The sequence below is a fragment of the Talpa europaea genome (assembly GCF_964194135.1).
Source record: "Talpa europaea genome assembly, chromosome: 13".
Lineage (NCBI taxonomy): Eukaryota > Metazoa > Chordata > Mammalia > Eulipotyphla > Talpidae > Talpa > Talpa europaea.
This window is the reverse complement of record NC_140080.1, coordinates 528,940-541,437: the sequence shown is the minus strand read 5'-3', so window position 1 is coordinate 541,437 and position 12,498 is coordinate 528,940. Positions and strand designations below refer to the sequence as shown.

The following is a 12,498-nucleotide window of genomic DNA, read 5'->3' as shown; positions in this document are numbered from 1 at the left end:
CGAGAGTCCCACGCAGGGAGAATGTGCTGGGGCGGGGTCCCGCCGAGGAGGGACGTCCCTGCCTTTCCCAGCTGTGCGAGCAGCGCGTGCCTCCGAGGCCCGTGGGCTGCCCTTCGCGCTGGTGCAGCGTCCGCCGCAGGACGCCCGCCCCGTGACCAGAACCGCGCGGACCGCGAGCCGGGTTTCCCTTTCCTTGACTGTAAGAAAATTCCCGTAGTCGTAGCCCCCTTCTTTCTGTCCCTCTTGCTCGTGTAACAAACGACGACGTTTCCATTGTAAAAGCAGATGTGGGTGGCTTTAGCCCGGGAACCCCTGAGAACCCGTCTCCCGCACAGCACCGTGACGGCCGGTTCCGTGGGCAGAAAGGCCCGGCCTGCTCCTTTGGAACCCTTGAGTCCATCTTTGCGCTTTTGTTGCCGCCAGGGAATAGTTCTGCCTCCGACCCGTGTGCCTGTCACTGCCTCTGTGCTCAGGGCTCAGGTGCGCAAACACACCCAGTCACGAAGTGCTCCCTGAAACGCGCGGGCATTGTCACGGAGGGGCCCTCTAGGGCGCGGCGAATGTGGCGTCCCAGAGCGTGACTGTGAGGGCATTTCTTTCCCTGGGATGCTTTGAAGACTCTGGTCTTAAATCTGCTACATCTTTTGGGCCATAAACGCAGGTGATGCTGCAGAACATGCTCATCGTAATGAAAATGAGGTGTGAGGAAAACTCTTGAGTCCCGGGCTGTGTTTCATCACGACATCTTCCTTCTCAGAGAGCTGGCACAGATGAATTCTTTTTTTTTTTTTTTTTTTTTTTTTAAGATTTATTTATTTATGCACACAAGAGCTGGGGTACAGGCCAGAGGTGTGGGGTCGGGGTGAGAGGATTCACCAGAGACAGAGCGGGGAGCAGAACAGGCAGATCCACTGAAATCCACTGCTGAGGGGAGCAGCGGGGAGACAGGAGAGGTCTGCCGCGCCATGTGGGTCAGCTCCCCGGCTGGGGACCGAACTCATGCTGCAGAGGCTGCGGACAGCTTCCCAGTGCTGAGACTTAACCCCTGCGCCCCCAGGGAGGCCCCGCAGATGAATTCTTTTTAGCAGAATTTTTTGGTCAGATCCCTGTTACGTGTAAACAGCCGTTGGGAGGCCGTCACTGTACCCTCAGCTGTGGCACACTGGCGAGGTGTGGGGGCTCTGCTCACATTTGTGAGCACGGTCCAACTGTCCCCACCCTGTGTCGGTCTCGGGGTGTGTGTGGTCTTCATCCATGGCTGTGAAGGGCTTGGCTTTGCTTCTCTGTAGTGTGACGAATTGCACAAGGGGCTCCTCACAGCCACCCCTCCTTAGCCGGGGACGAGGTTGGGGGAACAGGCTGTGGTTGGCAGAGAATGAAGAAATGGGCCTTCATGGGAGGAGTGTCCTTTGCTATGGAGAGAAAAACACATGGACGGTTTTTCTATTACTCTAGTAAATAAGAAAGTAGAGCTATTAGTGAAGTTCTTCCTTGAAATTTACATTATAATGTCCTTTCTTGTTCGCAGCATAAACAAATGTAAAAATTACTATGAAGTGCTTGGAGTTACCAAAGATGCTGGTGATGAAGATTTGAAAAAAGCTTACAGAAAGCTTGCTTTGAAGTTTCATCCAGACAAAAACCACGCACCTGGAGCAACAGATGCTTTTAAAAGTAAAGTAAACCTTTTATAGCCATTTTTCTAAGCTCTTTTTAGAGTCCACTTTACGATATTTCAGATGATGAAATTCTGCCTGCAGGCTGGTGAGTGCCTTTAGAACCCGCATCAGCAAGGGCCCTCAAATCCTGCAAAACGTCACTATGAACCTGTTAAACCAAAAGTATAACAAATGCCCTTGAGCTTCACAGTAACGATTTGCCAGTTTGACAAAGTCTAAGTGACTTTTCCAGCCTGAGTCGTGTGGGGTTATGCAGGAGCCTCGGGTATCTCACCATCCGCTTCTGAGTGAACTAAGAGCAAAATGTCGTGGTTGTGAGTTTAAGATGTTGGAACACCTTGGAATGGGATATTCCCTGGGATTGCTGTCTGCCCAGCGTCCTTGCATTTCTGCTAACTCTATTGCCTTTTATGTGTGATTCTAACCAATGTGATTGTGTTCTTTGTAAGAAGGATTTTCCCCTTGCTTACCATTCACTTCCTGTTCTTTCTCTATCTTACTGTAGCTTTATTTTTTCCAATTTTAAAAACACTTGTCACCGAGCACTTTTTAAACTTCTTTATTTTGTTACAATTCATGAATACTTAACATCTCCTTCCTAGGACAAGGCCCTGAGGCTGAAATGCTGGGGCCTTGAAACAACAGGAGATCCTCAGCTTGTGAAGTTTCCTAAAAGATACTGTGACTCAATTGCTCTTTCCCCAAAATGCTGTTAAAATTGTTTCCGAGGGCCTCCCCGGTGGCGCAGCGGTTGAGCGCTGGGTTGCGAAGCTGCCCGCGGCCTCTGCGGCGCCGGTTCGATCCCCAGCTGCTCCCCGGCCACCAGAGGAGGGCAGAGCTCTCCTGCCGCCCGCTGCTCCCCTCAGCAGTGTCCTTCGGTCCTTCTGCCTGCTCTGCTCCCCGCTCTGGCTCTGGTGAATTCTCTCACCCTCCCGCGCTTCTGACTGTACCCAGTGCTTGTGTAAACAAACAAACAAACAAACAAACAAATAAATAAATAAAACATGCCTCTATTAAAAAAAAAAAAATTGTTTCCGAGCCAGTTTCACTTCCTGAGCCAGGCCAGGTGCACTTGGGGGTTGTTAACATACCCCAATGAACGCAGCCCGAGTGATGCTGGTGACAGGAGCGCCGGGTGGTGTCTCCTTAAACCAGCAGGAATGGAATTAAAATAATGTCCAGCTTGCCCCGCTGTCAGAATTAGAGGAAGGTTCCCGTGTCGTGCAACTTGTAGCTAACCTGGGGAGTCTGGGCTCGCTACTACCACTAATGTAAGGTGAACAATCTTTGAGCTTTCCCAGACGCCAAGCTCAACCTCCCAAGCCATACCTAGTAGAAGCGCTCTACTTTCAGGTAGTGGGGGTGTCGCGGGGCAACCATGCCTTTACCTGACTGGGGTCCTCACCCGTGTGCTTGAGGGGACTGACCCTGCAGGCACACACGAAAGGTTAACAAGAGGCTTCTTTACAAGGGAGAGAGAAAGGAGGACATGCACAACTCGGGGAGAAAAGAGGGCGATAAGCTCTCACACGCGTCCTTCCTGTTCCGCCGAGACCACACCCGCCTGGCTGAGAGCGTGGGCCACGCGCCTCAGACCCCACTCGCGGGGCTGGTTTTTGTTACAAACAGACAAAATGGCTGCTTCACGCCGCCCTTAGGGCCTCGCACCTTCCCTTTGGGGATCGTGGGGTTTGTCGTTCCCAGTGTGCTGGAGTGGGGGTGGCGTCCACAGAGCCTGCGTGGAGTTGGCGCGGGACGTCCTTTGCCCCTAACAGGGGGAACCTGTAATTTAAAAATTTTGGTGGTTTTAAAATGTCTAAAAACACTTTGGCTGTGAGACACTTGCCTGTCAGTGAGCTGCGGGGCGATTTCTGTTTGGGTCTTCACGAGTGTTAAGAACCTTAAACTGCTTCCTTCACCACCATACGTGTCGCTCTCGTGAGCACCTCAGGTCTCAGGACAGCAGCGCCTTTACAGCCAGTGCGCGTCGTGCACAGGTAGTGGCCAGGCGTCGCCGGGCTGGACTCTCACGGCGCCTCCACACAGCGCTTGTGCTTCCTGTGGTATGTTTCAGCTCGCGCAGCTCTGCAGACCCAGGAGCCTAGCATACCCCCAGCACCAGCATGCAGAGTCCATCCGTGAGGAGACGCGTTGCTCAAGACGGAGGAGGCTACTGGTACCCGGAATGTGGGTTTTATGACTCCCGAAGAGGGTCAGACCCAGAGCTGGGGACGAGCCCTTCTTGTGTGGCATGGGAACTACGCAGAAGCCAGCTTCTAATCCGCAGATGCTTGGAGAGCAACGTTGGTTCCTTACAGACGCTCGCGGCGTTCAGTGAAACCCATCACCCCACAATGACGGGTTTCGTCAGTTGGCTCACGGACCCTTTCATTCCTTCCAAGTCATCTCACTTGATTTCTAACTGATCCATCTTCACTTCTGTTCTGGAATATAAAACTTGTTTGTTCTAAGCAAAACTATAGTTTTTTTCTCCCTTTGTATGAAAGTTAAGCATAGCCTGATCACTCTGTAATTACAAAAATACTTTTCACAGAAGATGGAAACCACTTGCTCTTTATTTTCCCCAAGTATAGAAAAAGAGGTGGTCATTGGTTTTGGGAGCTCAATTAGACAGAAGAGATATTTTCATACGTGTGTTTTGCAAAGCTTTAAAAATAGAAGAGGCTGCCCAGGAGGACAGACGAGTGACCCTCCAGGAGCCCGCGAGTGTTCTGACCCCAGGCTGTGGTTCTCAGAGCAGCGGCGGTTTATTCAGCGCAAGGGAGACACTTAACTGTCTATGGAAACACTTTTTTTTTTAAGATTATTTATTTATTTTTACAAGAACCAGGGTACAGGCCAGATGTGCAAGAGGGCGAGAAAATTCACTGGAGCCAGAGCAGGGAGCAGAGCAGGCAGAAGGACCCAAGTACACTGTTGAGGAGAACAGCGGGCGGCAGGAGAGGTCTGTCACACCATGTGGGACCCTCACTGGCGGCCGGGGATCGAACCGGCGCTGCAGAGGCTGCAGGCAGCTCCACAGCCCAGCGCTCAACTGCTGCGCCACCGGGGAGGCCCTGGAAACACTTTTTGACAGTATTTGAATGAAACGGTTCCCCTTCTTTCTCTCTGACGTGGGCATCTTGGAAGCACCCCCCCCCCCCAGTCTGCATCCTCTTCAGAGACGCCTGAGCCCCTCAGAGGTTACTTGAACAGCGACTGTGCCTGTTGGACACAATCACGTGCGCATGGGTCAGCTGTTCGGGCCTTCCTCGGTCAACTCTGGTGGGCCAGATGCTGTCACCTGCATCCGATGTGGCGGTTCCATGGCTGCACCCAGAAGACTGCCTCGAAGAGCAAAGGTGCCGACTCAGGCCTTTGACTGAGTCTTGGACAGAGGCGCAGGAAGAGGGTCCAAGCAAAGCTGACGGGGTCACGGCGCCGTGCGACTTCGATGTCAGAGAGAAAGAAGAACCCACGAAGTTGTCCACTCGGGAGGATGGAGTAGGTGTCCTTCCCCTGTTCTCACGTCACGTGGAACCGGAGCCCCTGAATATTATATACAAAACTAGGCAAAGGCCAGAAGGCCCCGAGAGCGCAGAGAGAAAGGGGCAGCGCAGGATCTGGGGCCCCAAGAGCATCTGGCAGTGAGTGGCTTGGGGTTTGGTTTTGCTTTTTATACCCCAGACTGGGTGCTGCAGAGGCAGACAGCCCAGAAACACCAGTGGGTACAGACACCCCAAGAAAGTGTCTCCCTAGAGCCAGACACTGGGGCAGGGAGACCCTGGTGAGACAGAAACACTGAAACAAAAGCCACCCCACTTCTCCCCACCAACAGAGGCTGAACAGGGACCCTGGCCCCCAATTTCTTGGGCCTGCAGTGGGGCACCCTCATCCCCCCTCTGGGGTGGGAACAGGGGAGAAAAGGAGGGACCGGGGACTTTCACTCCTCTTAGGGGGTGAGAAAGGCCCGTCCTGTCTGAAGGTGCAGACACCCCCTCTGCTCCCCGCGGGCACTGTCCTGAGAGGGCCTGGGGAGAGTCGGGAGACAGACAGAGCCATGATGGGGGTTCAGTGAAGCAGTGATGAGCCCCCCACTCCTTCCAGCCAGGGGGTGATCAGTGGAGGCTGACGGGAGACCGGGAAGCCCATCCCTGCCCAGCAGGTGTCGTCAGCTGCACGTGAAAGCCAGCGGCAGAGGGAATTAAAAAGTGACTCAGCTGGTGTGTGCGACGAGACAGTCACTTCTCAGTAACAGCGCAGACACGCTGGAGACACGACGGCAAACGAGGCCATGAGACGTGCCCCCAGAGAGCAGGAGTGGCCCCCCGATCATAAAGTAGACCAGACTAGAAGGTTGCAAAAAGCCAATATACCATCTCGTAAGAAAAGTAGAATACTTAAAATTATAGAACAATAAAAATAAAATAACAATAGAAGAAAAATAAAGCGAAAGATACCTTTTGCTGAAATAAATGAGATGGAGGAAGAAATTTACCAAGATAAAATCTGAAGCTAATTCTTATAAGGAAATCAAAACAATCTTGACTATGGTCCCGTGTAGCTGCACGAGCACTTGCAAAGCGAGGAGTAGAACCTACTCCAGCCGCAGCACAGAGAGGACATTGTCTGGCACGTACGACGCTGGGTTGTGACGGTAGTTCACAAATAACAAATTAAATAGCTCCCTGCTCAGAAGTTGTTCACAGTCAAGCCTCATGCGGGCAGTGTAGAGAGTGACGGCGTCGTGAAACCCCGGGTAGTCCGCCTCGTAGGAGAGGCTCAGTCCTAAAACTGCCATTTTTACTGCAAGTGTCTCCTTGGCAGAGAGCGGCAGACGAGCCCGCGTGTAGGTGTTGGGGTCGGCGGTGGTGTGGGGAGGACACTGTCTGGTCCCGGGTGTGCTTCCCCCGGAGCACCGCCAAGTCGCGGTTGCGTTTCTGGATGACCGTCTCCTGCGAGCCTGCAGGAGGCTGCGGGCCATCGCCCACCCACTTGGCTTTCCACACCACGGGCCCCCTGCACCAGAAGCGGCCGAGTCCCGACTGAGAAGCCCTGCGAGGAGAGAACGCTCCGGAGTCCTCTGCAGCCTCGTGACAACAGCCTCGTAATGAGCATCTGTGCGCACGGTACCTATGGCAGCCACCACATGGGATCCCCGATGTATTTTTAGAGCAGCCCCTATTGCAAGAGCCTTACGGAGCCGTCAAGAAGCAAGTGTGCCTGCAGCGCCCGCCGGCGACGCCAGGATGAGCCCGGGGAGGGCCTGCTCTGAGAGCCAAGCTTTCCCAGCGAGCTCATCGACCAGCCCGCTTGCCGCCAGCGCCCCATGACCCGCTTTGGGCCCAGGCGTGCGAGACGGGAGATGGAATTCTTCGTACCAGCATGGCAGTGGAAGGTGAGCTAGGAGGACGAGACTCCGGAGTGAAGGAAGAGCAGCAGCAGACTGTCCCGGGGCTGTGGGGACGCCGCAGTGGAAACAGACCAGCCCCTTCCCTCAGGCAGCTCCCAGCTGCACAAGGAGTAAATGATTCAGGACGAGCGTGAGCAGCTACCCCGGGCCGGGGTGTGCCCAAAGCAGGTGCCGGTGTGGCCTGGCCGTGCCTCACGGCCTGCGCATGGCCCCGGTGCCCGCGTCGCACCGTCTGGGCGTGGCCTTGCGGCGCAGGCGGTGGGGGGTGAGGTAGGGCTCAGCGCCCGGGAGGGGGTCTCCCCTGTCCTGGGTGTGTGAGCGGCTGTGGGGCAGGGCTGGCAGGGCCGGCACCGGGCAGGGGCAGGAGAGGCCCGACGGCGCCATCAGGGAGTAGCGGCCGGGCCGCGGTGCGAGCAGCTGGTGGCCACGTCGGACGCCGGCCCCCAGGCCCGTGCTGCTTCCATTTGACGCGTGGCCCGAGGCAGTTTGTTGTCAGCGTGACGGTGGATTCAAACGGGTCGTCTTTCCTCCCATAACACTTTTTATACCAACCCGTGCCCGTCGCTCTTGCAGAGATTGGCAACGCTTACGCTGTTCTGAGCAACCCCGAGAAAAGGAAGCAGTACGACCTGACGGGCAGCGAGGAGCAGGCGTGCGGCCCGCAGAGCAACGGGCGCTTCAACTTCCACCGGGGCTGCGAGGCCGACATCACCCCCGAAGACCTCTTCAACATATTCTTCGGTGGCGGATTCCCTTCAGGTGTGTGCACGTTACGGTAAATACCCCGCGGCCTCGGGAGCCGCCCGCCAGTTCGGCCAGGCTGGCCGGGCCGAGGGGGACCCGCCTTCTCCCCGGTCTCTTTCCTGCAGGTGGGAACTGCTGCCGGGAAAACTAGGACGACTTTCCAGGCAGGGAGAAGGGACAAACGTTAGCCGTGCCGCCTCTGCCGTCATGCTCTTTGTCTTGGATCATGTTTCTGTTGAGAAAAGGAATTGCAGAGGACAGACCGCATGTAGTTTGCGTAGAGCCGAAGCCTGGACGGCGCGTGGGGGCCCGCAGGGCTGCCTCAGTCAAGCAGGACTGTTGCAGGACAGGACGCGCCTGAGGCCCAGTCACTGTTTCCCGTAGAGTCCCTGTAGATCTCCGGGGCTCTGGCCCTGCTAAGATCCAGGGCTGACTTAGAGATGCGCAGAGATGCGTCGTTAAAATACTCCAGCACTTCCCAGTTCTGAATAAAGTAAGTGGATTCTGAAAGTTACATTCAGACAGAAATCATTTCTTGAAGTAGGCTGGCAAAGCCGAATGTTGCAGAGGTCCTGCCCAGTGGACAGGCTTTTTGGCGACGTGCAGTCACTGTGAGTCGCCTGGATGGGCAGGGATGTCTGGCAGGAGCTGCTCTCAGCTGCTCGGGAGTGTAGACTTAGGCACGTTTCCTCCAGGCTCAGCCTCCCAGTCAGAGTTAGACTCTCCAGGCTAGAGCAGCGCAGTCGCTTCTCTGACTAGCCCCGTCACCTCTGACCGGCGGTTGGTGACATATCCTTGGAGAAAAGGGTGTCTGTAAATACCAGGTAATGGCTAAAAACACAACCTGTGTTTGCCACGTTAGGACACACAATCACGACCCCCAGCAAAAGGACTCCGACCTGGGCTGGAAACCCGCTAGGCTCGGTCAGAAGCCGCCGGGTACAGCCATCGCTGCCTCGGCTTCTCGGGCTGTGCTGGCGGGGCTCGGGCTGCTGGCGGAACACTTCTGCTTGTCGAATGCAGCGAGAAGACCCTGAATAAATGTCCCCTGTGCCGTGGGCTATTCTACAGCGATTGTTTAAATCATGAGCGCGCGTCCTGCCTGCTGCTTCCTAGATATTTGTGACTCACTGATGAATGGGGAGGCCGCAGAGTTTCCGAGTGATAGTCCGAGATTTGTGGAGACCCCCGACCACAGCGTCCTCCGTGTGTGCGTGTCGGGCCGGGACTCGCGTTCTCATTTCCGTAAAGAGCAAACTTTGACTTTATTTTCAAGGAGCAAGTCTAAGAGCAATTATTCCTGTTTCCATCCACCCTTTGCTCGCTACTCAAACTTGTATTGTGTTGGCTATTAAACGCAATAAAGAAACAAAAAAGCAAGCAAGTGTGTTCGTGTCTCCCTAACGGAGTGTCTCTTTGCATTGTCTAGGTAGCGTACACTCGTTTTCAAACGGACGCGCCGGGTACAGCCACCAGCATCAGCACCGGCACAGTGGACACGAGCGGGAAGAGGAAAGAGGAGATGTATGTTTATGATGTGATGAGAAATCTCAAAATGGCAAATTTCAGATCAAGAAAAGCAATTAGAAGTTGTCTGAAAAATAGGGCAAGTTGTTTCCAAAGGAAGTAATGAGTCTTCTCGTGCCGGCGGTTTTTCCTCGAGAAAATCCTTGCGTGTCGGGGAGCAGGGGTGGAATGCAGCGGAGGGTGCCGGGGCAGAGCGGCCCTCAGCTCTGGTCCTCTGTGCTGAGTGCAGACACGCCTGCTGTGTGCAGGTTGCGGAGGTAGCTTCTCACTGCAGGTCCTGAGGAATTTAGACTCGATATTGAAACACTCAAATTGGAAATGACATTCCCTGTCCTGCAGCTACGCCCAACTGCAATAGAATTCGATTGCGTGAAGTAGGACGGTGAAGGGGCCACTAGACTAGAAGTGAGAACGCCTGGGTCACAGCTCTGCAGCTGCGAGTTCCAGTGTCCACCCCTAGTCCACGCTGGAAGTGGTATTGCCCCGGCGGCGTGCGGACGACCCTCCCCGGGGAGAGGCGGGGAGAGGTGGCGTTAAGATGAGGCAGGCCGGGATTGCACAGGGCCCTGGGTGAGGCGCTGGGAGTTGTGTTTTTGAGAACCATCCCAGAACCACATGGCCTCAACGTCCCTCTGCCTCTGAAAACGAATGGCCAGTGTTGGATTATTGGCAACTGCATTTCTATTAAAATGTGCTATTCTCTGATGGTTTTTTACAGGGCGGTTTTTCTGTGTTTATCCAGCTGATGCCCATTATTGTGCTGATCCTCGTGTCTCTGCTAAGCCAGCTGATGGTGTCTACCCCTCCTTATTCCTTGTACCCTAGATCGTAAGTACCTCAGTGAAGTTTTACGAAAAAGAATCGTTTCTCATCAGTCTGCTTTAAAGGACCTTGTGCGCTTTTGATAAAGTGCCAGGACTCCTGTTCCTACAAGAATTCCCGCTTTGGAAATCTCTGCTTTTTAGAATAGATACTCAGCAGTAATTTTGTGTTATGTTGTTTGTGTTTCTTTTCCATTGTGAATAAAGTGCTGTGTTTGAACTTGATAACAATTTGATATAAAGGTAGTATGTTGACATTAAAGAGAAAAAATAGTCTAAAAAGCAAATGTACTTTCAAGACAGAAATAGATTTGTGATTGATCTTACATATATTTGTGTCATTAAGGGGGAACTGACTTCATCATTTGTAAAATATTGATCAGATAAAAGCAAATATTTGTCACTTACTGTCCACCATAGATTATAAGAGCTCAGCATATAAAGGAAATTTTAAGCAACATCCATTCTAGAAAAACTTAATGTAATATTATAAATGTAAAGGAACCTATAAAATCGTATTACTGGTGATTTTACAGTATTAAAAATAGATTGGTTTAAAAGTAAGAAATAATGTATTTCTTCCAAATAAGATTTTTACTAGAAACTGAGAAAACTTTATCAGAAAATAGTATATAAAAATTGGTTACTTTTTAATGACATGACCAGTTTTAGACAATTTGAGATAATATAAATGATTACCAATGTTAATTCTTAACTCATTGTTCATTGTTTTTGTTAGCTTGCTTTACAGTAACAGATCAGATTATACAGTTTTAATTAAAAAATAATGATCAAACATTTCTTTTACAGTGGATCAGGGCAAACTGTTAAAATGCAAACAGAAAACTTGGGTGTCGTTTATTATGTCAACAAGGACTTTAAAAATGAGTATAAAGGAATGTTATTACAAAAGGTGGAGAAGAGTGTGGAAGAGGACTATGTCACTAATATTCGAAATAACTGCTGGAAAGAAAGACAACAGAGTAAGTTCACCAGATGTTTGAGACGTAGAACATTCGGTCTTTGGAGCTGATTACTGTAGAGCTCCCTGCTCAGCTAATGTTCTAGAATTGCCTGGCATATACTGGAGCTCAGTACTTAAAGAAAACAGTACGTTTTAATGTACCTATGGCCCGTAAGCAGTATTTGGCACATCACAAGAATTTCATCAATGGTATCTGTGTCATTATTGTCAATAAATATGTGGTTGATAACTGAGTGATACCAAATGCCATTGTATTCAAGATGTTGCCCATTGTAACATGCGTCATTATTTTATATGCCTTCAAGAGTGACTAGAACCCTGATACTAAACTACAGCATCCATTGTAATAGGCAACCTGGCTCAGAGTTAAGTTTGAAACTTCGTTATTTTACTGGAAACATTGAGCATTTAAGGTGCGGTGACCTTCTGTGCACGTTTCACTTTTCTTTGCCTCATGCATAAAGAAGTCCCTGGAATACATAATCCATTTCTCAGCTTTTCCAACCTCAGCTTCCTTACTTGAATTTTTTTTTTTAATTTATTTATTTATGCATACAAGCACTGGGGTGTAAGCCAGACATCGGGTGGGTGAGAGGACTCACCAGAGACAGAGTGGGGAGCAGAACTGGCGGACTACTGAAGCACACTGCTGAGGGGAGCAGCAGGAGAGGGCCGCTGCGCCATGTGGGTAGCTCCCTGATTGGCTGGGGGTCAAACTCGCGCTGCAGAGGCTGCGGAAGCTTTCCTAGTACTGAGACCTAACCCCCATGCCCCCAGGGAGGCCCTGAATTTCTTCCTTTAAAAGAAAATCAACTAGAATTGTATTGAAGAGCTTTTATAAAGTACCATTTGAACAGCTAGGTGATGTAAATTACTCCTTACCTAGCAAAATATTTCTGTGTGTTCACAGAAACAGATATGCTGTACGCGGCGAAAGTCTACCGCGACGACCGCCTGCGGAGGAAGGCCGACGCCATGAGCATGGACAACTGCAAGGAGCTGGAGCGGCTGACCAGCATTTACAAAGGAGGTTGACCTGGGCTTTTCCTGGTGACTTTTAGCATCATCTGCATTTTTTTCTGTAAGCGTAGTTTCATCATGAGAGTGAAAGAAAAAGATTTGATGCTCAAAACTCAACTGAATCGTCGGTCCCTGAAATCTTGGATTATTTAATGACCTGGCTCCTTTAAATAGTAAGAAACTGAAAACTAAAATTAATACTTTAATTATGCTTCTGCGGTTCATTTTTTCACTTGAAAAACTTACCTGATTCCTATCTGCAAATGTGTCCAGAAAGGATTATCACACCTGTAGCAGTTCGGTCGTAGT

General features: G+C 51.5%; 1 protein-coding gene across 1 annotated transcript in view; it reads left to right on the top strand.

Annotated features, from left to right (window-relative positions):
• Positions 1-12,204, top strand: part of DNAJB14 (DnaJ heat shock protein family (Hsp40) member B14) — a gene marked incomplete at its 3' end in the record, with an annotated part of 28,863 nt that extends 16,659 nt beyond the window's left edge. The window contains exons 3-8 of the mRNA XM_084252771.1: positions 1,529-1,674; positions 7,666-7,855; positions 9,270-9,360; positions 10,082-10,191; positions 10,995-11,167; positions 12,080-12,204. Coding sequence (XP_084108897.1) covers positions 1,529-1,674; positions 7,666-7,855; positions 9,270-9,360; positions 10,082-10,191; positions 10,995-11,167; positions 12,080-12,204 — 835 coding nt within the window. The remainder of the gene's footprint in view (positions 1-1,528; positions 1,675-7,665; positions 7,856-9,269; positions 9,361-10,081; positions 10,192-10,994; positions 11,168-12,079) is intronic.
• Between the last annotated feature and the right edge of the window lie 294 nt (positions 12,205-12,498).